The sequence below is a fragment of the Ambystoma mexicanum genome, chromosome 8 (genome assembly GCF_040938575.1).
Source record: "Ambystoma mexicanum isolate Mex_15411 chromosome 8, UKY_AmexF1_1, whole genome shotgun sequence".
Taxonomy (NCBI): Eukaryota; Metazoa; Chordata; class Amphibia; order Caudata; family Ambystomatidae; genus Ambystoma; species Ambystoma mexicanum.
Window position 1 is genome coordinate 342193932 of NC_090929.1, and position 26446 is coordinate 342220377.

The window sequence follows — 26446 nt, forward strand, 5'->3', positions numbered from 1 at the left end:
AACGTGGTGCATTCCCCCCTTAATGCCATGTCCTCCATAATGCAATTTTGCATGACAGTGTGAATCCCGTCTATTAGCAATGGGAGCTCACTGAGTTAAGCTGGTCATGACTTCTTCATCCGCTGAATTTCAAGGATTTATTTTTTTTAAATCTGTGCAACTTAATTGCACCTTAACTACGGTTTCTGAAGTGAATTTCAAAGGTTTTGTTATACCATAGTTTATTCAAAGCCACTAGCCATGACCTTCATTGTTGCCCCAATCGGATTTCTTTAGCACCACTTTGGCAAAAGGCCGGCCTTGGCCACTGTACATGTTCCACCTATAGGTTTTCTTGGGGCCCACTAGCCATGGTCTTTGGCCAGGTCTCGGGAGGATAGCTCAGGGGCAACCTGCTCGCCTTGGAAGCAAGACGACATGGAGAAACACAGGTTTGAACCCCAGGTCAGCGCTTAGAAACCTCTGGGTATTAAGAGCATTATAAATAACCAATTATAAGTTATTATATAAATGATATGGTCAGTCTCCACAGCCTTTAGCAGTCGCCACTGTGCTTGTTTCACCAATAGGTTTCTTTACGGCCCACTAGCCATGTCCTTCAGCTGTGGTCACTGTGCATGTTACACCAATCGGATTTCCTTAGGGCCCACTAGCCATGGCCTTTGGACATGGACAGTGGACACAGCCATCCACCTATAGATTTCCTTGGGCCTGCAGCCGTGCCCACTGTACATGATCCACCTATAGGTTCGCTTGGTGACCACTAAACTGGGATAAAACGGAGGTCCTGGTCTTTGGGCCCACTCCTGAGTCTTTAAGATGGTCTTCAGCTTTCTTGCCTGCCGAACTTGGCCTTCTACCTGCCCCGTCCAGAGTAGTTAAAAAACTGGGGGGGGTCAGCTCTAACTGCCAGTTCGTTCATTTCAAATTGCGCATTCTGGGCAAGGTTCTACCAAACCTTCATTGTACCCTCTGCGCTTTGGTAGTCTTCTTCACTCACACTGTATGGATTATTGTAATTCACTCTTTCTTGAGCAGCCCAGCCTTTTACTCCAGTGGCTAAAAGTCCTTCAAAGTTCGGCTGCCAGGAGGGCTACCGGTGCTGCCCGCTATGACGACTCTGCCTCTCCCATTCTCTTTGCCTTGCACTGGCTACCTGTGGCCAAACGGGTGAAGTTCAAGGTCCTCTGCCTGGTACACTGGGTGTTTTATAAAACCGGGCCAGAATACCTTGAGGCTAAGTTCATTCAGTGTGTCCACTCCAGCTCCTTACGCTCTTCTACGGCTTTACGGATTCTTGTTCCCCGATTCAGACTTTTTCGGGTTGGCGGTCGCTCTTTCTCAGTGGCAGCTGCCCTGTTATAGAACTCCTCCCCGCTGTCTCTGCGTGCAATTATGGACCCTCTGTCCATTCAACGTGCTTTGAAAAGCTTTTTGTTTTCAGCCTGAGTTTCCTAATCCCTTTTTCTTTGACTCCTACTCGACATACCGCCCAGCGCCATGATGCCCTAGTTGGTGAAGGCAGCGCTTAATAAATGCAGCTAAAATAACATAACTAGCCACAGCGTTTGACAATGTTGCACCAATAGGTTTCTTTGGGGCCCACTGGCCAGGGCCACTGGCACAAAGACCCATTTCCCCCTGCCTAGTAGATGTGATAACAATAGATGTCCCCTGATAAAGACATTTCCCAGGTGTAAATTAACCCGATTATTATCCCGCTAATTATCGCAGTAATGAATACAATAATCTCTGCAATTGCTTCAGATTTATGTGGATCTTTTAAAAAAATAACGGTGCCACCATGACCTCAGTAGTTTCCGCGGTAATCAGAATCACTGCAGTATTACCCAGATAATGCGAAAACGTTTGAACTGCAACTGGCTCCACAGAGCACCTCCAACTCCCCAACTTCGCCTGGTGTCCTCTTTTCCCCTCTCCACCATTAGCCTGATGCCAGTTCATCCTTTCTCCTCCTCGAAACAGCTTTTTTTGCCACTTTCCGTTTTCACATTACCTTGGTAATTACCACGGTAATCACTTGCATCGAGCCAAAAAAAGGCAGCTTTTTCATTTCTGAAAAGGCTTGCTGATGCATTGTGGGACACTTATATAGCTATAATTTTGGGAGAAGGGGGCACTCTATTGGTAAATGAATGGAAGTAGGCCGAAAACAACATTTTGCAGACAATTTTGTACGTCTCGCCATGTCCACTCTATATTACGTCCAATCGCCCGTGTCCACTCTTTACTTTAAAACACTACTGAGTCACTGGCCATGGGCAGTGATTTTTCACCCCGACCTCACTGTATGTGTCCCAATTAATAATTTTGTTATTTTTATAACTTTTTTCCCATAGCCACAGGTATACCCCAGGTTATACCCGAGGGTATTTGTAGTACGGGTACTGTACGTTTTGTCCGACTATCAAAGTCCGACCCCACCAAAAGACCTAAAACAAACACCACGAAAAGTTCAGACTACTGAAAGTCTGAACTTTTCATGGTGTGTGTTTAGGTCTTTTGGTGGGGTCGGACTTGGGGCTGGGGGGTTGTCAACCGCAACTCCCCTCTCACTACAGTGAGCAGTGGTTGCGGGGGACAACCCCACAGCCCCCAGCCAAATGCAGAAAAAAAAAGCCAGGGGCTGTGGGGGTGTCGCCCGCAATACCCCGCTCAGTATGCTATACAGTATAGTGAGCAGGGGTTGTGGGGGAAACCCCTGCTGCTCCTGAAAAAAAAAGAAAAAAGAAAAGGACCCTGTGGCGCCGGTTCCCAATCACGGAAGTGAAAGGGAACTGGCACCACAGGGACACATCGTGAAGGAAAGATAAGTAGGCTTTGGTTAGGTTGGGGGTGTGGTTGGGGGTGTGTTGTGGGTATGTTGTGGGTGTGGGTCGGGGTGTGGGTATGTAGGGGTTTTGAATGCGTGTTCGCATGGGAAATGTGCAAACCATTTGTGGTTCACACATTTCTCATGCATATTTTTCCGTCGCTGACTTTTCCGCGACGGAAAAATCACGCAGATCCGTAGTACGGGCTACATATACCCGCAAGTATTGTAGTTTTATACCTGCGGTTATTGGGAAAAACAGTGAAAAAACAAAAATGCTTCCAGGCCCTCACCAAGTTCCCCCCTCGTGTGTCATTTGTTTGTAGCAGCTAATATCGGCCCAGAGACAGCTCCAGCATAAAACAGAACCCAGCGGTATGGACAAGGATCATGCTATTTGTTGTTTCAAGAGACAAGGCTGTGAGGGAAGACAGAAAAGGATAGAGTGAAGTGCTAACTAACCCTACCTAGTGCAGGGTCTCAACTAGGTTGCGGTGGTGTAGCGCCTGTCTAATAGTGATAGGATAAGAATCACATTACCAATTTCTATTGATTGTAATACATTCAGCCTTGTTGGTCCTATATCGCTCCCTTCCACTGTGTAAATATATTGGAAGAGAATGTAGTAAAAAAGCGCACCAGGGAAAAACACGTGGGGCATCTATTGGGATAGTATCTACTTTAATAACCCATAGATTGTCTCACTACCCCTGGGGTGCTAGTTAAAAAGACACAAATCAACAAGGGACAAGATTTTCCCTTTTTGATTGATTGATGGATTTATTATTTATTTATAGAGCACTTTACACTAAGGCGCTGTACAGTGGAACAACATAATACAAGATAACAACAAAAAAATAACAGTGGGAGCAAAATTACATCATGAATCATTCCACAAAACAGTGCAAAGAGCAATAGAGCAATTAACTGAAGGTGGGGGGGAGGGGAGTGGGATTAGGTGTGGGGGGGTGGAGATGAGTTGGACGAGGCTAATGGAAGGGAGAGAGAGGAGGAGGGGGAGAGAGAAAATCAGAGGGAAGGGAGAGGGGGGAGGGAAAGTAACGAGGGCAGAGGGGGAGTTTTCAAGGAGGAGAGTGGAGGAGGAGGGATTTAAGGGAAGTGCGAAATTAGGTGAAGGTTGTGGTAGAGCGGATTGTGAGAGGGAGTGAGTTCCAGTGCAGAGGTGCAAGGAGTTGGAAGGAGCGGAAACGGGAGGAAGCGCAGGGGGATGGAGGTACAGTGAGAAGAAAATGATCAGCGGAACAAAGGGAACTAGAGGGGGAGTAGAAGGAGAGAAGGGAGGAGAGATAAGGAGGAGCAAGACCATGGAGGGATTTGAAGACAAGGCAGAGAAAGTAAAATTTTTGCTGTAAGTGAAATGGTAGCCAGCCAAGGTAAGAGAGTGAGGAAGAGATGGAGTCACGGGAGGTAAGGAGACAAAGGGTATGAACAGCAGAGTGGTAGATGGATTTAAGAGGGGCAAGATGAGATGCGGGAAGTCTAAAGAGTAGTGAAGAGCAGTAGAAGAGGCTGGAAAAGTTGAGAGAGGAAATTAGGAGTTTGGTAGCATGGAATGTGAGGGAGGGACGGATTTTGCGAATATTGTAGAGGTGGTATCGGCAGGTGCGAGAGGTGAGTGAAATGTGTTGGGAGAAGGTGAGAGAGGAGTCAAAGAGAACTCCTAAATTACGAGCTTGGGGAGAGATAGGGAGATTGGTGGGAGGAAAGTGAATGAAAGGGGGTGGAGAGGGAGGAGGAAGAGAGTTAGAGGGGAAGAAAAGGACTTTGGTTTTATCGGTGTTAAGAGAGAAAGCGGGAGGACATCCAGTTCTTGATAGCAGTGAGGCAGGAGGAGAGTTTAAGGTGAAGGTCAGTTGAGAAGAAGGAGAAAGAGAGAAAGAGTTGAGTATCGTCAGCATAGAAATGGTGGGATATGCAAAACGAGGGGATAACAGGGGGAATGAGGGAGGTGTAAAGAGAGAAGAGGAAAGGACCAAGTACAGAACCTTGAGGAACGCCGTAAATAAGAGGGAAGGAAGGAGAGATCTGGCCACCCCATGATACAGCGAAGGAACGGGAGGAGAGGTAAGAGGATAGCCATTTTAGAACAGGGCCTTTAAACCCGAAGGAGGAAAGAGTGTGGAGCAAGGGTGGATGATCGACAGTGCCAAAAGCTGCAGAAAGATCAAGGAGAATAAGGATAGAGGATTGCTTGGCATGTCGAGCAGAGAGGAGGGAGTTAAGGATAGAGGTGAGAGCAGTTTCTGTGGAATGATTGGGACGGAAGCCAGATTGGAAGGGAGGAAGGAGAAAGGAAAAAGTGACAAACGATGAGAGCTGAGAGTAGGCAAGGCGCTCAAGAAGGGAGAAAGGTTGATGAGGAGAGGCAGGTGATGAAGAAAGTGGTAAGGTAAGGGATAAGAAGAGGGTAGATCTTGGGGATAAGAATGGAGGGAAGAGGGTCAGAAGGGGCGGACGTGGGGAGGGCTTTGGATAGAAGGGAGGAGACTTCGGAAGGGGAAACAGGTGAGAAGATGGACATGAAGGAAGAGGGAGGAGAGGGGGGAAGATGAGAGGGGGAGTCAGAGAGGGAGTTGATTTTTTTTTTTGCCAGAGGGTGAGGATTTTGGAGGAGAATAAGTTAGCAAAGTCAGAGGGAGAAAGTGTGGAGTTGGATGAGGAATCAGGAGTAGGAGGAGAGAGAAGACGAGAGAGAGTTTGAAAAATATGATGAGGGTGGGAGGCTTGAGACTGGAGAAGGTTAGAGTAGTAAGAGGATTTGGCCGCTGCAAGACACGAGTTGTATAGTGCATGGTAAGAGAAGTAAGAGGTTTGATTAGAAAGCGAGGGAGTTTTGAGTCATAGTCTCTCCAGCCGTCGGAGAAGGCGCCGCATAGAGAGGAGATGGGAAGTAAGCCAGGGTTGACACGGAAGAGAGAAGGGGGGTAAAGTTGATCAAGGGCAGTGGAGATAGAGGAGGAAAGGGAGGATAGAGCATCGTCCGCAGAGAATAAAGCAAAGTCATGGAGACATGGAAGAGAAGAAGAGCAGGTGTCGAAAAAGATGGTAGCGTAGAAGTCACGAAAGTCACGACGTGAGTAGATTGAGTAGATTGGAGGGGAGGGATTAGCAGTAGGGGATTGCGAGAGAGGAGAAAGGGAGAATGAGAGTAAGGCATGGTCAGAGAGATAAACAGGAAGAGAAGAGACAGGGGAAGAGGGATAGGAAGAGTTGAAGATGAGGTCAAGAGTGGAGCCAGAGGAGTGAGTAGGGGACAAAAGAAAGGGGGGAGAGGAGGTAGGAGTCAAGGATGGAGAAGAGGGGAGAAGATTGAGGGGGAGAAGGAAGATGAATATTAAAGTCGCCAAGTACTAAAAGAGGAGAGGTGGAGGGAGAGATAAGCGAGAGGAGATGATCAAGGTCTTCATAGAAGGAAGAGAGAGGGCCAGGGGGACGATAGATGATCAGGAAGGAAATAGGGTGGGGAGAGGAAAAAGACTTATAGAGGAATTCAAAGGAAGGGAAAGAAGGGAGAGTTGGAGTGGAAGAGGAGGAGATGTATTTGGGGTGGTAGAGGAGTCCAACGCTTCCACCACGGCCAGAGGAGCAGGGGGGGTGTGGATGAAGGAGGAAGAGGAGGTTGTTAAGGAGGCGGGGACAGAGGTGTTATGAAGGGGAATCCAGGTTTCAGTTAGACAGAGGAAATGAAGGTTAAGGCATAAGAATAGTCAAGAATATCTGTGGTTTTATTACAGATGGATCTGGCGTTCCAGAGAGTTGTGTTCATGAGGGCAGAGTGGCTGGCGGTAGGGGGTAAAGAAGGTTAGGACGGTGAGCGAAGGAAGGAGCGTGACTGGAGGAGTGGGGGTGAGGATAGTGAAGAGGACTAGGCATTAGGAGGAAAGAGGAGAGTAGGAGGGAAAGGAGAAGGTGGAAGGGTGGAGAGAGGGGGGAGAGGGAGGTGGAAAGGAGATGTGGAAGATCGCATACCAAAGGACTCAGAGAAAGGACGAGTAGAGAAGGGCAGTAGTTGTAGGAGTTAGAGATGGAGGAGGTAGAGACCAGTGTGATCGTTACAGAAAGGGGGCAGTGTGCAGTGGAGTACCAAAGTCTGGTATGGGGAGAGGATAGATCAACAGTAGGTATAGGATGGCGCCAAAGGTGGTCTCCACGGTCACTTTCAGGCTGCTAGATTCCAATAACAGTAACCTTATGCCTAGATATGACAAACACATCTAACCATTAAATCAAAAGGGGAACAATACACTAGTGAAACCACGCTTCTTGACCAATTAAATAAAATTCTTTCCCCCCTCTGCCTTTCTCTAAACTGGGGAGGGTGAATCACATAAGATTACCGCATGTGACATCGACAAGCGGATAAGACATGATCAGATAGAGCCTACCTATTAATAATACAAATATATGTGGCTTCAGGTTTGAGCCAAGAATGAAAAAAGAGGATACTAATTACCAGCTGCCTCTTTGATGGAAATAGCGAAATGTGGTGTCTCTGTAGTAAATGTTTGTATATGTGAATGACATGAAGTAAAGTGCCAATTCATAATCCAGTTATTGGAATCTAGCAGCCTGAAAGTGACTGTGGTGCATATTCTGCTTTTGCCCATAGGTTCCCTCGTAGACTGATCCAGTCCAATGACACCTACAGCCAGGTGGTAAAGTATCAATCCATCTACCTGATCCTGTTTCCCCAATCTGGTTACTAATTGTGTGACAATACCAGGTTGGATAAACCGAAGACTGTCCTGGTGAAAGTGGTTTTATCCAAGTTTATGTCACTGAAACCGGTCAACGGTGTTTGCTACACTTAAAAGGCATAAATTGGCCTATTTTTGGAGTTGGAGGAAACCTTTTTACCTATCTCCACCCACCGCCAGTTTAATATATCCACAGACGGAGAGTGGCGATTGTATTGTCTTCTTGTTCTGGGAAAAAGGGACAATCTTGTTCCTTGTCCCTTGTTGATTTGTGTCATTTTAACCCTAGCATCCCAGGAGCAGTGAGACAATCTATGGGTTATCAAAGTATATAATATCCCAATAGATTCCCCACATGTGTTTTTCCCTGGTGCGCTTTTTTACTACATTCTTTTCCAATATATTTACACAGTGGGAGAGAGCGGTATAGGACCAACAAGGCTGAATGTATTACAATCAATAGAAATTGGTAATGTGATTCTTATCGTATCACTATTAGACAGGCGCTACACCACCGCAACCTAGTTGAGACACTACACTAGGTAGGGTTAGTTAGCACTTCGCTCTATCCTTTTCTGTCTTCCCTCACAGCCTTGTCTCTTGAAACAACAAATAGCATGATCCTTGTCCATACCACTGGGTTCTGTTTTATGCTGGAGCTGTCTCCGGACTGATATTAGTTGCTGCCAAAAAATAACACAGGTCTGCGTTTGCCTGCTTTTTTGTGTTAAAATAAATTGAGTAAGGGCAACACCCTGTCATTTTGATGTAACTTGCCCCCCCGTTTGGTTACACCCCCCCTCATGTGTGCCTGCTCCCCCAAGCCCCTCGATGGCCTCCTCGCCTCCCCTGCCCTCTCCCATTCCCGTGACAGCACTCATTGTTTCTGTGATGCAGTTTTAGTTGAAATGAAAGGTAGCTGTGGTTGTACCCCAGGTAACCGAGGGTATGGGAACAATATTTCAGCCTTGTGTTGCAATCTTGATCTCTAGCCCCCCTCGAGCTCCTACATTTTACTTGGTGTCCTCTTGCCTCCTGCCACCTCTACACTGATGGCATTTGCATTTGTTTTGACCTGCAAAGGCTTTTTGTCTGTGTTTTTATTTTCCAATACCCCGGGGTATATCCTGGATTAGTACCCGGCGACATGTCAAGCAGAATGCAGCACGCATTCTGATTGGCTCTCGCCGGGTCCTTACCCGGCCGAGAATCCTTCAATTCTCGGCCGGGATTCCAGCCGCCTTGTCCTCGGCAGGGGGGGGGGACAGCCCCTCAGCCAATGAGGAGGCTCGAAGCGGGGCCATCCCCGCTCCGAGCCTCCCCACGGCTTCGCTCTGGTCTATAACTATGGGCCCCGGGGCATTACCTGAGTCGGTAATGCCCCTGCCACTCGGGTCATATTGCTTAAGTATAACCCGGCTATCTCTCGCACTGAGAGAAAAAGAAATGATGGCGGCTGTTTCATTTATAAAAACCCGATAACTCAGTGTATCTGGGCAGATGTCGCTATTTATTTTGAAAAAGAGGCAACCGCCTTCTCCGTCAAATATTTAAAAAATAACCCCAAACCACAAACTTTCAGTCACGGCCACTGTGCATGTTACACCAATAGGATTTCAGCCAAATCCCTCACACGAGTCAAACGTTATTAGCAATTCATTTGGGGGATTTTCTGTGAAACTCTGTCTCACCTTAACTATGATTGCTGCCCTATAATATCAGTCTACTTTGCAAACATAATGGACACTTGCAGAAAAAAGAACACCAGTGGTAACTTACTGCTCTGCCGAGGTTTCTGCTCAGCTTGGCAATGTCGCCTGTGGTATTGCAAATGCACATTATTTCTGACAGTGTAACATTAACACGGGTACAAATACCACTGGTGCTTTTCTACACATATCTGTATGCTTTTCCAGCAGCTATATAAATACCGTCACAGGTAATTACTGCCTCCAGTAAAATTACAGCCGGTTAAGTATTTACATTTCAAGAGCTGGCATGTGACCTTTAACGCACAAACCACTCCTCCATTATCACATGCTTATGTACTGTTTACACATGACATATTCTTCATGCGGGAGCAGGTAGTTATGGGTGCTGTCATTTTTAAGACCAGCTTTTATATTAGGGAGTAAATGCAACACATATTTGCCAACGTGATCCATTCCATTATGTAGGTGGTTATCTAGTCCTGCTCTTTTTCTTTGCATTCTGGGACTTGTAGTTCCACGTTTCCCATGATAAAACTCGGACTACAAGTCCCAGAATGCAAAGAAAAAAAACGGACTGGATAAGCACCTATAAATTGGAATGGTCATGTTGGCAACAGGCCAGGCTGTTTTGTCCTTAATGGGGACTGATTGCCGTTCTTCTATAATATGGCCCATGTTTTAGCTATCGCATGGGTTATACTTGCAATTGCGAAGCCAAACGGATTGCATGAGCAGAACAGTCTCATTGGGAACTGCGGGACAATACAGGGGTACAGTCAGGCCTTCAGCATGACTGTCCCTCTGACATTTGGGGTGCTTGGTTGGTTCTCCGAAAAAACCTCTCAGAAAAGACTTCAAATGTCCATAATTTCGAATGCCCATTTTGAAAGTTTGTCAAAACCTTCATGGCTGTCGAGAGACCGGGTTGATAAGAGGGGAGGAGGAGTTGGAGCTCTGGGGTATTTGGAAGGGCACCGCCCATAAAAATGCATGGGGCATGGGGTTAACTAAAATGTTCTTAGCCAAACTTCCGAGGACTTGCACAGAACCCTGCGTTCCCATTCAGGCCTGCGAGTGTGATGCTGCCGTTCTATGGGGTGAATAACCAGCCTGCTTCTCTTGCAGGTCGCCGCGATGAAGGCATGCCTGCTGCGGCTGAACATTCGCTACTTCCTGGCCCTGATCTTCCTTCTCGCAGTCTGGATGGCCTTTTTGGTCACATTGAGCGTGAAGACCGCGTACCTGCCGCCGGGTAGGAAGGTAGGTGGCCGCTGGGGTGAGAAATGCTGGCGCCCCTAAGCACCTGCAGTGCTATTGCTCGGGGCATGCAGCCACGAACAGCGGATGACGTAGGCTTCCATTGCACTCACACTTCAGAGGCTTTCGCTGCATGTGTACGCTTGTCTGTTTTCTTAATCTTTTTTCAGCAGCTACATTGAACGCCATAAAGGAAGCTTTCTGAACATTCCCGCCTATAAAAACAGCAGTTTCATTCCATTCCACAGTGTCCTCTTTTTTACAAGTGGTGGATCTCCCTAAAATGGTATAAATACCCTGGGATATTCAACTCCAGAGCACTTCTGCTCCTCCCCATGACCTCGGACGCGTGCAGAAGTGTGTGGGGAAGGGGAAGGGATGTATTTTACTTCCTGTGTGTACATGAGACTTCCTTTGGAAATAGCAAATGCAATTGAAGTCCAGAATGTTTCCTGTAAACTCCCAGATCAGTTTATTCACTATATCAACTCTTTATTTTTTATTAGCAAAATGTGTTCAACAATAACTTTTTCCACTATACATGCAACAGTTACATAGAAATTACACATCATGTCAACAGTTAAAATCTAAGAAGAAGACAGCAAATACACCGTCATCCAGATAAAAACAATACATTGGGCCTCATTACAGGTCCAGCGGTAACCCTGCCGGTGCTACTGGCGGGTTGCTGCCGGACTTACAATGTTTACCGACGCCCAGCTTCCCGGTAACACTGGGGGATTACATCCCCGGCGTTACGGGAAGTCAGGCACCGGTAATCGTAAATTCCCATTCCCAGGACTCAATAGGAATGGGGACCACGGAAGCACTGGTACCGTTAATAATATTGGACCGGCACAGTTGTAATGAGGCCTGTAATCAATCACCAATTATTTTTCAGGGAATGACTCTCTCAAAAAACAAAGTGCTGCAAAATGGCAGTCATTTGTACTCTACCCATACCGCGCACCCCCCCCCCCCCGGTTTGGCAAAATCTTCAAGTTATGAACGGTATGCACATATTAACAGAAAAAATGAATGAAATGATAACGGAAAAAATATTGAAAATATACATATATATATGGGGTAAAGGGTTACAAGGTGTGAAAGGGGTTCACCGTGGGGTTGGAAGCATGGGAAAAAGGGGGGATTGGGTGGACAGGCCCCCCAATGAAAAAAAATCAACATTTGTTTTTCTTCATGAAAATTTCATTCGTAATTTTTTCATTTGTTCAATTCACATGTAACCAATATATCAACTCTTGAAAAAGAGGTGGGTGGATATGAAAGCACGACAGTGAGTGAGCCCCCTGCCCCCCGAAGACCAACGATTGGAGGATGAAGACTAATGTCCAGTTAGGGAATTCGATCTAATACCCAGGTACACCCTGAGAGAGAGGGGGAGGGGGTGATTATTTAATAGGTCTTTCCAGTGTTCAAGAACTGCTGCTTTTCCAATCCTTTTGTGCCCGAGGCCGGTGTGGGGCCCCAATGTCTTATTAGTTCAGCTGATAGGACTGGCACAACCAAAGTGCAATCCAGCAATTAACACGAAACTATGCAAAGTGTCACCATGTGCGACCCCCGGGTTCGACCACTGCAATTGTCTCCTTGTTGCAGCAAAATCCCATCTCAAGTGCTTGTAATGTGGACACGTATATCCTACAAACCACTTAATTCACACTTTAACATTCAATACCAATCAATTCTGTTTGAAAGAATACCAGCATATTTTCTTATTTCCACAATGCCTTCTCAAAGCAGTTATGATTTTCCATAAAATATACCCTGCTCATTGTGCCTGCCATGAACCTGAAAACTTAAAGCAGCTTTCAATCAGAGATGAAAGCTGCTAGAATCATTTAAATCATTGCCAAGCCGTACCACTAGTTTGATTACATTTTTCAGAGCGTATCTTTAGTTCAAATGCTCTTACTTTCTCCCAGCCAAACATCAACTCGGACTGGACATTCAAGAACTGCTAATTTCACACACAGCATCAGTGCAACCTGAGCAAGACCTGCAAACACATTTCTTTTGTCAACACATGTTCCAGTCTCTCTGCGCCAATGAATAAAGTATCAGAGACTGCTTAAATTGCAGAATTCCAGGTGTAGTAAGTACCAGTGTCTTTTCATTATAGTCTTTTCATGATTGGCAGTAAAAAAGTCAGCAAACTCAGGAGAGAAGATCTGCTCCAACCAAAAAGTGGTGCCACAAGACAAGGCTCTAACAAGATCTGACTCATTACTAGATACAACATGGACAGCCATATACTTTACACTATCATGAAAAGACACTGGCACTTACTACACCTGGATGTTGATATTGCAAAATCGGTAGATCCACACCCTAATTTTACCTTCAGCAAAGGGATCACTCTTAAGAATATACTTAGCCCCTCCTTCATGCTAAATATGGAACGCCAGCCAACATGTTTCTATAAAGATCAGTTCAAAGGATTTTGCAAATGCAGCAGCTGTTCGATGTGTCCTTATACTTTTGACACTGAAAGTGTTCAATTTAACCCAGGACAGGAACATACAATTGACTCATTCATTAATTGCAATACCAAATTTACTGTGTACTGTATCATTTGTGTGTGCAATAAGAAATACATCGGCAGCACTATCAGACCACCCAAGATCCGAATCAGAGAACATCTATCCACTATAGCAAGTCAGGACGCCAAATATCCATTAGCCAGCACTGGCAGAAATGTCACCAATTGGATCTCAAAGAGAACATTAGATTTGTTGGTCTGGCCAGAGCCATGCTGCCCCCCGGGTGGGTGGCAATCTGACACATACTTCGCAGGCTTGAAGCCAGAGTTATTTACGAGTACAGGGCTGCCCAGTGTGGTCTTAATTCCGACCATTAATTAGCTGTCTTTTTATAATTCATGGCCTCGGTTCCGCCTCTTATAAACACTAATTAATTTCTTCCCTTAATTGCCACTACAACACAAGTTGGTCTATGCCAGTGATCATTTATAGCATTATGTGTGTTCCTTACTTGTATATTAACACTACCAAACATGTTACTTCAGTCCATCCCCAACTGGTGCGCCCTTATTCATAACACTTAGTTCATTGTAGACCCATGCCAATAGGAGCCAGGTTGCTTCGAGGCCATTAGAGACTATGGGGGCATAGGTTAACTCAATATGAGTGCACGTCCTGTACTTGGTCCATCCATCAATTAGTCTGGGTCTCCCCATTAAACAGCGTATGAGTATGAACCTACAAATTGGTTCCACAATTGGTGATTGCCACGTCTTTTTTGTGGCCGTAGCGATTACTCCACGATATGCTACATTTATGCATTTAAATTTGCAGAACTTAATTAGCCTCCATTCATAAATCATAATTTATCAAGCATTGACTTATTTATTCAATTTGTGAAGATCCGGGTACGTGTAATTTCTTTACAAGAGCCACTAGACTTACAGTGGCTAACTAGTAACCACACAAACAAGCCGCCCTCGAGAATGCCTCCACGAGCTAGCATCCACTGGAAAACAAAACCAGGCTGGATGGCTCGGCGCCCGTGTGGAGATTAGTTTTGCACGAAGCAGACCACCAGGTAAGGATTTGTTTATGGTCCCTAAGACCAGCTGTGCGCTAAACTTTAAACTTTTTGATGGAATGAACACACGAGACGTCAATGACTTCTTATATATGCACTGTTTATCTTCCTTTCCTCCTTGTTCAAACGGGACTATTTACATCATGGAATCGTTTCTACCGTCATGGTTACCTGCACATTTTTACATTTCACGGGTCGGACAACAGTAATGTTCATTCCGCACTAGCGAAGAATTGAAGATATGTTCCATTGTCTATTCACTTCGTTTATTTGTCTTGCCAAATTGCAAATACAATACATACCATACCTTCATGGCCCTTAATACTGCAATTCAATTTATTTTCATTTTCATTTTCATTCACATTTTGGAATCATCCAGTTACAACAGCCAATAACACTTTAAGATCATTAGGATACTTTGCCTGTATCGTCACTGATCAACTGTATCAGATCTCTTTTCATACACAAGGTATACATTTTATTTTACATGCGAATAATTAACTCGCTTTAATTAATAGAAATACGATTGTTTAGCATCTTTGCATTCGGAAACAGCATCGTCTCTAATGGACAAATTGTTGGTTGTTTACCCCCTAACCCCACTTTTTTACTTGCCTTCTTCAACCATGGCTCCTTCTCCAATTGGCATACACCATATCCACGGTATTAAAAAAAAATAAAAACTTTTATTTTTCCTTTTTTCGGTTACCTTTGAATTTCCTATGTATATGCTTGTGTTTTATCTACATCGTTGTGTACTGATGTATCTTTACAACCAAAATATGCCTGTGGCATTGCATGGGCAGTTGACTTGTGTTGGTGTTTTGTTGCCTTACCCCATCTCCCCCTTACATGTTTGCTTCCACCATGTCACTTGCTTCAATTGCATGTATATTATGCACTGTTTTGTCCAATTTACTTTGGTTTGTGTGGAATGACCTCTTTCATTTAACTTAAATCAGCCTCAGAGGAAGAGCAAGGATTGCTCGAAACACGTGTCAGGCTGCATATGTTCTAATTAAACAATTGTGCAATTTAAGCAGTCTCTGATACTTTATTCATTGGTGCAAAGAGACTGGAACATGTGTTAATTTTGCTATTCCTGTGGTGTACTTGGGCAACGTACCCACAATCTCCAGCCACCTGCTGCCTTTGCTGTGTTAATTTCTTTTGCAAGCGCAGTGTCTCACTGGTCTTCTCTGCCTCCTTTTTTGTTTACGTTTCTTTTGTCAGCGGCAGAGCTTTTCATATGTATGATGGAACTTTTTCAGCTGAAAGACCTGCCCAAGCACCAGTTAACTTACAAATCTATAATTGTTAAAGTGAGCAACACAAAGCACCCATTTAGAGGATTGTTCATACAATTGATGTCTCCTAGCTTGACATGCAAAAAAATAAAGGTGCTTTATGTCACTAATAAAATGTTCTCAACGTCATGAAAAACATCGAGCTGGAGGTTTGTTACAAAGAATCTCCATATCCATCTGAGTTTATTATGAAACTTCTTTTATTTCGTGTCTTAAATCACTAGTACATTAGGGTTAAATAGACTTTTCAGGTTTGCTTTATCTTGCATTATGGCACTTATAGCTTACCATTCAGGATGTAAAAATAAAAGCCTCAATGTTAATCTTTTGGCTTAACATGTTGCTACAAGGATTTACATGTTGTCATGTGGCTTTACTATGCAATTTGCTTGTTTTGTAAGTAAACTCTATAAAACAGTATTATTGTAGGCCTTGAAATTCAAAACTTAAATATTTGTACCAAGTAAAGCTTGGAAGGTAAGCTTGGAAGGTACGTGGTAAAATCTGCAGAGAGGGTTAAAATTCCTGCTCCACTGTTTAGCCAACTTGTGCAATCCTGGTAAATTATTATAATCCACTCTGGCTTAACTGCAAACGTTGGAGTCCTTATTTCAAATAGTGTGTATTTAATTGCACTATTTGAAAAAACAACACCCTTGCAATGGAACTTAATGCATAGGAAGAAAATGGTGTACTTTTGTACTCCTCTGTTAGTGGACCCCCAAAGAAGTCACCTAGAATATCACTGGTGCATTGGCCCTTCCTCAGTTCTGTATCACTTGGTTTGACAGGCAAATATATAGTCTCAGCAGCCAGTCAGTCTGCTGCACTATAATTTTTGGTAAACTAGCTGTGGTAGGGCCAACATTAATTTTCTCTCCTCTTGAGGTCAGTCACAGAAGTTGCTTGGGCCCTGCAGAGTACTATCCCACAAGACAATGAGTGAAACTCTTTGCTATGTCCTGTTATGCTATTTTAGGGGAGCCTGAAAGCCAGAGATTAAGACCTGCCGGCACTCTGAGTAAGAGACAGATAATTTGAGGGTCTGGCACCCTACCTATCAACAAGAGAACCCCAATGAAGAGAGAAAGCCTAGCTTGACAGGAGAGTGAACCAAGCTATCAAGGAACTGTACTGCGAGTCTGGAGCCCGCACACAAATCCGAAACGGAGAATAAGAAGTTTGAGACCCTGAAAGAAAGAGAAGGAAATACTGAAGAAATCCATGCTTGGCAGGTGAGTAAACCAAGATTGTTGCAAACAGCATGGCTAGTCTCAGACCCACACCCATAACAGATTCCAAGAATAAAGTGAGCTTTATTTATAGCAGAGGGTCTGGCACCCAAGAGCAAGAGACTCTTAGAAACTGTCAAATTCCCCTAGATGGTATTTTGGCAGGAGAGCGAAGCAGACCTCCCCAGGGAATAAACGAGAAACCAGGTTTCAACAGGAAGCCGACTATTTATGAAAGAGTGGAAAAGCCAGGGAACGGGAGGCAAGTTCCCGGGTGGATTAAACATTGTTTCTCAGGAGCCAATTTCTTAGCTTGTGAAGTGGAACAAGCAAGAAACCAGGGGAAAGGAGTAATTCCCTGAATATTGGCACAGTGTATCTTTGTAAGAGAACATTTCCTTTTATTAATACGACCATTGACATTTGGAGCTTTCCTTTGATGAAGGAGTTTCATCATCACCTTTTGAGAAGAGAACATTCTTGCACTTAAGATTTATGCTATTAGTGTTAGGGTTGGAATTAGGGTTTTTGTACACGACTGTGACTAACGTTCTATTTGACATCCTGACAGTTTCACTAGTTTTCTTTGAGGCAGGGAAAACCCTCTTGCAATTTAGACATAGGGGGGCATTTTTCCAACCCTCAATTTACTTTAATAAAAGTTTATGACAACAGTCATGTCACATCAGTGTCGGTGCCAGTCTTCTGCACCCTTACAATACCCAAGAAGAGTTTTCCCAGAAATTACGAGTTCCTGAAATGGGGATTAAGTTCTTATGTATGTATAGAGACAAAAAATTGTTGTTCAGGGACAAGTCCCCGGGGAAACTGGGTTGCAAGGAAAAGAGGCTTCTTTGTGAATGGTAGTCTGCAGGATGTCGTAAAAGCTGTGCCATGCACACTGACACATGTGAACTTGGAAAAATAGTGTGAGGTTGGTAAATTACAAACAGACAATCATGCCACAAGCCACATGGTTTACAATAAGCTACCTACACCGCAAGCTAAGTCAGCCGGTTAATGAGTTACCCAAACTGGGTAGAGAATGATTATGATCAGAGCTGTTGATGTAACTATTTTCTTCTCTTCTATATTCCTTCGATTGCATGTTCTTATTGTGTCATTTGTGCTTTTCTTTTGACATGAATGATTAGAATAGACTCTGTTTTCTTTTCAACTAAAAAGCGTGGACTCTAATATAATTATTGATTTATTATTAGTGTATTAAGTTCTTCCCCCGTTAAATTCATTTTCAGGACTAAGGGCCTCAATACAAGTATGGTGGTGTGGGTAAAAATGTCAGTAATGCAGTTGTAATTCTGTTACCGCCACATTATTGCACTGCTGCACTACACGTTTCGTGATAAGGTGGATGATTTACTTCCAGCAAAAAGCTGGAGATATATCCTCCACCGTACCACCAGCGGAATTACTGCTGGTGGTAATTCTGCCAAAATCTCCATGGAGTCCTACCAACACTGAAAATGGTGATTAACACAGCCCACAAACCACTTTTAATCGTGCAGTAAATCCGCTTGACCAAGTGGCAGTAACAGTAATCGAGTTTGGCTGTAATTCGGCAGATTTACAGCTGAATTTTGATGGTTCCCAACAGAACTGGAGAGGGGAGGGAGGCTTCCTCTCAGAGACTGGACAATGACTCTTTGTTCTTAAAGGGTCTTTCATGGGTATCGCTTTCGATCACACTGTCATAACCTATAAAGGTGAAGTTTTAGAGGCTGGGTCAGGCTGTTGTGGGATTGTTCTGGTAATGTGAACATGTAGCTCTGTACATTGTCTTGCAAAACAATAGAGCTGCCCCTGACTTTGCTACTGCATGAGAATGATGTGAGCTCTGTTTCTCTGACCATTTGGTGCCATGACTCTTATTTGTCATGCTCCAAGTTACACTACCGGCTTGCTGACCACGTTCCATTGAACCCCTCCAGTGCTCAAACTAAGAGGTAAGGAGTCCTATAAAAACTCTGGCATGTGGTCAGTGGGAGGCTGAGCATAAGTGGTGTTTCTTTGTACCCACACAGGGAACCAGTTTTTACTATGCAGTGAGACATCACACAGAGGGTGTGGTTAGGCATAAATAACATATCAGGTCAGGTATAAAAAAAAGTTACAAGCAGTAAAATGGTTGCATCTGTTTACTGGTGTCGTAAAGCAGCAGCATATTCTCTGGAGTCCGGTATTCTAAAATGCCTCCTCAGCAATTAGTCAGGAGAAATCAGGATATCGGTATGTTTGGCTGTGTCTTTTTTGCTACTACCCAAGAATGATTTCAGGAGCTCTTTTTCTCTGACAGACCTGAGACAGTTGGGTAAGAGGGGCGACCACAATTTCTTCTTGCCAGCATAGGAAGAAAATATCTGGCTAACACTGCTTGAGGTGAGCCAGTCTCCAGACACAACCTTGCCCGTAAGGGACAGGAGAACAGGGAAGTGAAACCATCCCAGAGACGTTGTTTTTCATCTACTGTAACTCTTGCAAAAGATGCAATTGAAGGTCTCAGGCACCAAACGATGGAAAGACAAATAGAGCGAGAAAGTGACAGAAAGCCAGAAGAAAGAGCCAGACGATGCTTGAGTAATTATCCTGTTTTCTATCACATCACTCCCAACAGCAACTAGATCCTCTGTACCTTCTTGTTGGTCTATTTTATGTTGTTGGTCCAAGCCCTACTGTGGTTTGTAATTGATAACCCTTTTTAAAAATTGTTCTTTTTACTTGGGCAAGCACATTTCTCTATTGTTGTGACTTGCCTTTCTGACTTTGCTTTGGTATTTTCTTTATACTGTGCCCAGCTGAGAGCCTTGTCCGCAGAGTGGCGTATTGTGCCCTGTCTAGGGGAGCCAGACCTTTGTTGGGGAGTGCATCCAGTGCCCCCAACGTGCACGGCAATACAAGCTTCAAAAGTCTCTTTGAAGAAACTAAATGTTATAAAGAAAGCAGATTCATGCAGTTAGATGTCCCTGTGTAGGCCCAAAATGTGCTAGTGACTGTGCTTCCATAAGCAGTGTCCCTGAGTGACAAGTATGTTGTAAGTCCTAGACCATATACATGGGTTTAACCACATATCCCTAACAAGTATACTAGCATTTAACATTAGTCAAGGAACCATTATGGGCACCCATAATGATAGCAAAGGAAGGTGAGCTTTTACACTAATTGAATAGATGGTATATAGTCTTTACACCGAAAATTGTATGTAGACATGCACATATAACAAATATTTTATATAGGAAATACATAACGAAAATGTATGTGGGGTGGGGTAAAGGGTTAAATATAGTTGGCAAACGGTTGGGGTGGGTTTTTAGGGGTGGGAAACTGGAGTTTGCCCCCCCCCCCCAAAATAAAAAAAAAAGTTATGTTTTTTGTTATAAATGTTTCGGTATATGTGCATTCTACATAACATGTTGTTATAAAGACATGTAACCTGAATAGATGATACATAAGTAGGCCTTGAGATAAACCCGGATATCCCTTTAAGTTAACAATCCTAATCCTCATGAATTAGCAGAAACTATCAGCAAGGCCCTTCTAAAGAAGCACACATATACGAAGCTGTAACTTCCCTCAGTAAGACTGAATGCAGCACAGTGATTGGTCAATGCAGGTAGGCGAGCACATTCCCAAGCCTGAATTTCGGTAGTTGAGTCATGCTAAAGCAACAAAGAAGTAACAAACCCTAGAGCTATAGGACACACACTGCCCACAGATTGGTTGAGACACATCAGCTTAGCCAAGTTCCCAAGGATGATTTCAAAAGATATATAACAAATGATGTTCCTAGCTAGTACATCGAAATGTATCACAGTGAAGGTCACAAGTTGGTAGGGGCGAAATAAGGAGCAATTAAGAGCATGTTAAGGAAGAATGATCAAGGAGCAACACTGCCCTCTGTAGGAAAAACCTCACTGAAAGAGATTCAATCACCACAACAGAGACCATACCCCGACACCATTGCAAATATAATAGAATCAATTAGGCATTCATGATTTATTAAAGAAAATTATGAACACACCCAACAAGACACACACAATTTTGATCAGAAGTACATTTATGATATCTCAATTAATACATATAAGCATCCTTATCATTGTAAGGAAATTAAGTTTGCTGACATCCTAGCCCCCAGCTCATAAGGTCAAAGACAGAGTGAATGAAGTCATGCACAAGCCAAGAGAAATTAAGTGCTAAAGGGGAAGCGAGTACTGTTTCCAACGAGGAGTTGCAACGTTAACAGGCAATAAACAGTTCATAATGGTGGCAATGGTAAGTTGGTGCCAACCAATGAGGTATTTAAAAGAGGATGTAAAATTATCATTTTTGTTGCTGCAATGTCACTTCTCACATCTCACACAGGGATTGGTTGAAAACTATTTGGTCACTCACCCCACAAATACTCCTCATGGAACAGCCAATTGTGAGGGGTCTGTATGCGAGTCGAACAACTGCTTGGAGGTTTCTCAAAATTAAACATTTTATTAAAGTATAAGTTTGCAAATAAAGCCTTGCTTGCCCTACTCTATCAAAGGATTCCCTACCTAGTCTAAAGGCTAAGGGAACGATCTCTAACATAGGTAAACTGGCCGTCACTCTAAACAGCCAATATTCAAATAACGTAATAAAGCAACACCAAATAATAAACAATAAGCGAACAATATATGGATTATTTTCACCTGTCCTTGGTAAAATCATGTTTCCCAGGTTTTAAAGTCAGCTTCAAATGTTTAAAGGAAGGGAAAAGTCTTGAACCAGTTCTTATCAGTTCGAAGTCAAAACAAAAGTTCATCAAACAAACATCCACTGAAACCAATTCTCTGGTTTCGGTTGAAAAGATCCCCTTCCAATTCTAGCCTAGAAAATAGCACCAATGGTAATTCTGGATCTCTTCTCTTTGAGATGATTTGCCACAGTTCAAAGAATAAGTATTGTAAGAAACCTATGGGGGTTCAAAGAATAAGTATTGTAAGAAACCTAGAGATATTCTGCCATGTAGACCCCGGTATTCCTCTATTCAGGTGGCCAGAGGAGGGTCATTGCTTTCTGATCCCAACCCTGGGGGTGGACGAGCGAGGGAGGATCACCTGGGTAGGGAAATCCGGGGTTGCCTTCTTGGGAATGCCCCAGACAAGACAGAGTATTCTGACGGCGCAACAGAAGAGGAGGAGGAAGTCCTGGATGCCTTCATGGGATACGTTGATTCCGGTCACCCTAATCCAGGTCTCATTTTCCCTTAATACAATCCCGCCATCAGTGACCCAAGGGGAGGGGTGGGGGAAGAGTCAATTGCCCAATGTGGGGAAGGAAGAAACACCATGTCTCAAAGGTACACAGGCCCTCCTTCATTGACAGCCAAGGCGGGGAGAAGCGATTGCCAACATGGTACTGTCCTTGACTCTTGACAGCAAAGCAATGGCAACGAGTTCAGCACAGCCGGTGAGTTGGAGGAACTGATAGCTGACCGGACTGTGTTATGCTCAAGGTTGCAAGTGGCAGTCTTGTATGTAGAAAGAGAACTTGAATACAATTGAACTTTGTGAAAACAAGATAGGTACCAGATACAGAGTGGTCCGGCGCCACGTGGGTGCTCACTCGAAGGTCTCTGTTTGGTGCCCCTCCTCCCTGAACGGGGAAGAATTATTGAACTGTGAAATCAAAGTGGTCCTCCAGCGGGTTACGTTAAATCCTGTGCACATTTGAAAATCTTTGATTGTTTGTAAACTGAAATTAGTCCGAGCCTGGCCAAGGAAGACTAATTGTAAAATTATCAAAAATAGGCTGTGAGCTTTATTGGACAACAAGCTACGCATAACAACCACACAAGATAGAACCAGCAATGGTAAAAAACATTTTGGGGGACATGGGATCAGGTGAGCGGGAACCCTGCTCCATCGTAGGGCCAACTCGGGGCTGATCCCTGCCGCCACCGTGAGGGGGTTTACGGCCCCTCAGTCCCCCCAAAATATGCCTTATGTACACCCTCTTTCTGACAAAGTCCAAAAATTCCCTGTGAAAATCTCCATCCTTTTATTGATAGAAGTACCCCATCGTTGAGAAATGATTCCTTGTTATTTAAAGAAATGGCCCCATGTTTGATGAATTTGGGGCCTGTGTATGTGCAGACATTTCCCCAAGCTTAGTTTAATTTTCTTTTGGAAATTACTATTGCTTTATTAAATTATGCCCCATGCCAATGCTGTCTGGCTAGTATTTCAGATATCATAACCTCTGTCTGGACTTCAAAGTCCAACTGCTTTACCCGATGCAGTAACTCTCCAGAACCACCAAGGTGGTATTTCTGACTGCAATACCTCTGCATTCCCCAAGTAAATCGCTATGCTACACATTTCCCTTAAAAACCATCTATTGCCAAGCTTGGCTAAATCGTTTCCTCCAGAGTTTATTACTCGGTGGTCCAGGGGTCTCCAATACCTATCAAGTCAGCCAACCTATCATGCAAATCATCCTGCAACATCCCAGGTGAAACCCCCACCATGTGATTGTGGTGTTGTGAAAAGAGAGGGGGCAGAGTGGGTGGCATAAAAGAAAACACCTACTTTTGCAATGTATGCCCTTCCCACTATCGTAGTAGACTTGTTGGTGGGGTTAGGGGGGTTGGTCCTGTGGGAAAACATGGGTTAGTGAGTTAAATCTTGTTGCTTGTAATGTACCCTTGAAACTCCACTTTCGACCTCCCAGCATTTGAACCCCTTTTGCCCCCCAGCCCACCTAACCAGGCCACAGTGACTGCTCCACTTCTGAAGGGGTGGGTGCCGAATTCTGGCATTTCACAGCCTGTCCCCATGTGTCCTATTTTCACATTTGCAGCTTACCTTCATATTTTTGGTCCATCATACACCTTTATTTCAATGCCTCTTTTCGAGGCGTTAGATCTGTTTCCATCACCAAATCCTTACGTATTACTAGTCAATCAAAAACCCTATTTTCTTTGCTTTTCTTCGAGGCATTTGTCGTAGTTTCCTCTTTGTTTTCATTTTTTAAGTATCCATTTTGTCCTTTTAGTTGATGATTTCCCCCCCACCCCGACCCACTTCGGGTGGGTGGGAGGTTTATTCTTTGGCATTTATGTGCCTTGCCTTGTTGGAGCAGTTTGCCGTGCTGCAACGCAAACTTATGAAGAGGGGTTGCAGGCAGTCACCTCTTGCTCTTTCAAAGGGCCGGTGACCCCCAATGGTGGCCTGATATTTTCATGAATGTCCTAGTGGTGCCTATTGGGCAGTGCACTTCATCATCTGTACCATATAAGTTCATTATTCAGCCTTTATCCTGCTTATCCATTTCAGACTTTCTTGACATGCTGGACATGCTATCCTAGGATTAAGTTAAATCACCCCATGCCAGCCCTTCTTCAGCTTGTGTGTCCCTGGCGATGATCTTAGTGACCCTGAAAGCACCTAAAGTATGCTAGGGCCAACGCATGCACCTGGCATACTGCCCCGCCGTTTTGGATGCCAGCGCTTGTTGTGCCAGTCCATTACTATATTTGTGGCATTTTATTTATTTATTTTTTGTTGTGCTTTTTATGGTTATACAATTGACAACCTTTCATCACAGGATCATCCTTTGATATAAAAATAACAAGACAAACATTAAAAAGGAAAACGAGAGCAAGAGAGAAAGAAAGAAAATACAATTCAGCTGTCATCTGCTAGTTTTTTTCTGAATGACAATTAACAATTTGACCAAGGCCAAAGTTATTGGTATTTTGTCACCTGACAACATCATTTTCCACTATAAGTCCGTCGGACTGTATATTTGTGGCATTACTTTGTAACTGCTGGACAAGCGACTGCTATTGGAATCTCTTCCCATATTTTTCTTTTTACCCTGGTCTCTTTTCTTGTTGTATTATTTGCTTGTTGTCCTTCTCTTGTTTTGCATTTTTGTTACCCTTCCCCTGGTTCTTCTGTTACCGGGGTCATGCACTGTTTTACTTCTGGGTTTAGTTTTCTTAAATTATTCAGTTGAAAATGGGATAATGCCTCCACGAGCCCATTCCTTTTCCCCGCAATGTACCTTTCATTCATTTCACTATTCCGTTTCCATGAAAGATAAGAATCCGGAATTAAGGCATCCAAAAATATACTGATTGACACTCAAGTCACAAGGATTCAAAGTCAAACATGTTTATTGCAATTTGCATTCGATCAAATGGGTCTCAGCACCCTACGACGTGTAAGGCAGACACCGTGAGAGGAGAGAGAACGAGCATCAGTACAACAGTCACATATATAGAAAGTGTTGCCTGGCCCCCTTTGTTCAGACATCATCAGGCTAGGGTTCAAAGGGTTACTACGTAATTTATTCTAATTGAACATTATACATTCTCGCTGCCATTGCCAGGACAATTAACTATCTGACAACCGGGTGCATCTGGATGGGGAAGGCATATTATGTTCCCTATAATGAGGTGGCATTCCTTGCTCTACCAGCTAACGTTATCTTTCTGTGCTAAGGTCAGACAGTTCTGAAGCAGGAATGAATAACAGCTCCCACAGAGGAGCACATACCATCATTTATATTTCTCTCTAGCTGCCTGCTGAAATGGCCTAACGAGACTGGATGGCACCTGGGTTTGCTGATTAGTCGTGCTCATGTACAGCTTCAAGGTTCTCCCATTAGAGGACAAACAATCCATTTGGCGGCCTGGCATTTCTAACTATGTAAGCAACTCAAAGTTCAAGCAGCGGTCGGTTACTGTGCTCAAGCTGAAAACCAGAATATATGGGATGAGCAGAGAGCAGAATATAACTCAAAATGGCCCCCTTACACAAAATGGCTTCTCGAGCAATGGTTTCAGGTTAACATTGTTTTATGATGCGAAAGTGATGCGAGTGTGTTTAGGCCAAGACATAATCAGACGGCATAACTTCATTTATGTTTTCACATCCAGGGCACACTGGTTCTGTGCCTAATAATGTCCTTTTGTTTATAACCTGCACCTGTGCCAGGTTGTGTGACATGTTGTTAACATACCGATGCTTGCCCCAAACGTGGAGCACGAGCCAAATTGGAAATCTCTAACAGCGTAATGTTCCTCTCACAAGGTTTCCTATATAGCTAATACTTATTTTAAATTTGCGCCCCGGTGTGTGTGATGATGCTTTGGTGACCCCTTTCAGTTTAAGTTTAATACCTTCTGCTTTTAGATGTGTGCCTTTGTGGTAATATTCTGGGTGCTAGAATGTGAATGTGCCTAGTGTGCCAGGGGATGGAAGGAAGATTCATGAACTACAGCATGCCACAACCTTGCCCCTGCTTACTTTATTCGTTTAAGCATTTCTGTGGCTAACTTGAAGTGTATGCGTTTGTGCTTGCAACATGCACCATACCTAGCTTTTATTTGTCTTGTGTTATCACATGATATTCAGAGCGCATCTTAACCTTCCTCAATATCATGCCTGAAATTCGAGGCGCATATTAACTTACCTTCTTTAACAATGTCACTGGCTAAATGTGGTGTGAGTGTTTTCAACTTCAAGCATACCTCATACATGAAATTTCAGGGCGCATTTCAACTTTCTTTCTTTAAAATTATCTCCGAGTCCGGGGAGGGGGATCCAGGGTGAAGAGTAAATCGCCCGATGTGAATATTGAGAAAGGAACTTTCTTTGTTGTTTATGGTACATCAGGTCGTCTGAGGCAAGAGACTTTGCACAAAAGAGACTTGGGCACAGAAGACCCTGATATTGGTGAAAGGAACTGTGACCTCATGCCAGAGAAGCCCAGGAATGTGCTGTGCTGGAGCAACCCACCTTTT

The 26446-nt window shown here is 43.9% G+C and overlaps 1 protein-coding gene across 4 annotated transcripts in view; it reads left to right on the top strand.

Moving 5' to 3' along the window:
* The window catches only part of LOC138471918 (ectonucleoside triphosphate diphosphohydrolase 8-like), a 222317-nt gene that overhangs the window by 74822 nt on the left and 121049 nt on the right, over positions 1-26446 (top strand). For 2 of the 4 annotated variants that reach the window (XM_069609790.1, XM_069609791.1), the window contains exons 3-4: positions 7464-7509; positions 10389-10523. In XM_069609790.1, coding sequence (XP_069465891.1) covers positions 10398-10523 — 126 coding nt within the window. In that variant the 5' untranslated portion in view covers positions 7464-7509; positions 10389-10397. The remainder of the gene's footprint in view (positions 1-7463; positions 7510-10388; positions 10524-26446) is intronic. The other 2 variants (XM_069609788.1, XM_069609789.1) reach the window with 1 other exon arrangement.